Source organism: Myotis brandtii, unplaced genomic scaffold (assembly GCF_000412655.1).
Source record: "Myotis brandtii unplaced genomic scaffold, ASM41265v1 scaffold187, whole genome shotgun sequence".
Classification (NCBI taxonomy): Eukaryota; Metazoa; Chordata; class Mammalia; order Chiroptera; family Vespertilionidae; genus Myotis; species Myotis brandtii.
This window is the reverse complement of record NW_005356944.1, coordinates 697477-698144: the sequence shown is the minus strand read 5'-3', so window position 1 is coordinate 698144 and position 668 is coordinate 697477. Positions and strand designations below refer to the sequence as shown.

The 668-nt window shown below is 66.9% G+C and overlaps 1 protein-coding gene across 1 annotated transcript in view; it reads right to left on the bottom strand.

The window, feature by feature from the left end:
* The window catches only part of SLC22A12 (solute carrier family 22 (organic anion/urate transporter), member 12), a 5766-nt gene that overhangs the window by 2177 nt on the left and 2921 nt on the right, over positions 1-668 (bottom strand). Inside the window, exon 6 of the mRNA XM_014538203.1 lies at positions 6-159. Within this exon, the coding sequence (XP_014393689.1) occupies positions 6-159 (154 nt within the window). The remainder of the gene's footprint in view (positions 1-5; positions 160-668) is intronic.

Sequence of the window (668 nt, the reverse complement as noted above, 5' to 3'; positions counted from 1 at the left end):
GGGGCCCAGGCAGCTCAGCAGCAGCAGGGTGCCGAGCTTGGCCGCCATGTCCACAGCCCCGATGAGGACCTGGAGCAGGAAGATGTTGCTGTCCAGGGCCTGCAGGTCCAGGGCCAGGCCAAAGAAGGTGAAGCCGAAGGCGAACCTGGGGCGGGACAGGTGGAGTCAGGCTGAGGAGGGGGCCCTGCCATTGCTGGTTTGTTCTCGGACCCACTTCCGCCCTCCTGTGGGCTGGGAAGGGCAGAGGGCGGCCTCTGCGGACTGCGTTTCCCAGGGTCCCTGCCAGCGCTGCGCCTCATGAGGTCTGGCCAATGGGAGGCGCTGGTGAGAGGCGGGAGGCGGGGCCAGGGGAGAAGCAGGGGGTTCCCCCCTCCCTTGCCCTGGGTGCCCTGGGTGCCCTGTCCCCTCCAGACCCCCCTCGGAGGCCTCGCTGGTCTCCGTCTTTGCTGGGTGGCCCTGGCTCCCGGGCTCTGAGAATGCCCCGCCCTCCTCCTGGTCCCTCCAAACTAGGGTGGGTGTGCTCTCTGGTGCTGAATTCCGACTCCTCATCCTACGGGCTCTTCAGCTCCTGCAGCGCCTTCGTTATGAATCCTCCTTATTCCTCTCTTCTCTCCGCACTCAGCTGCCTGAGCCACCAGCCTGGGCCGTTCCCCTGACGGAGGTGCAGG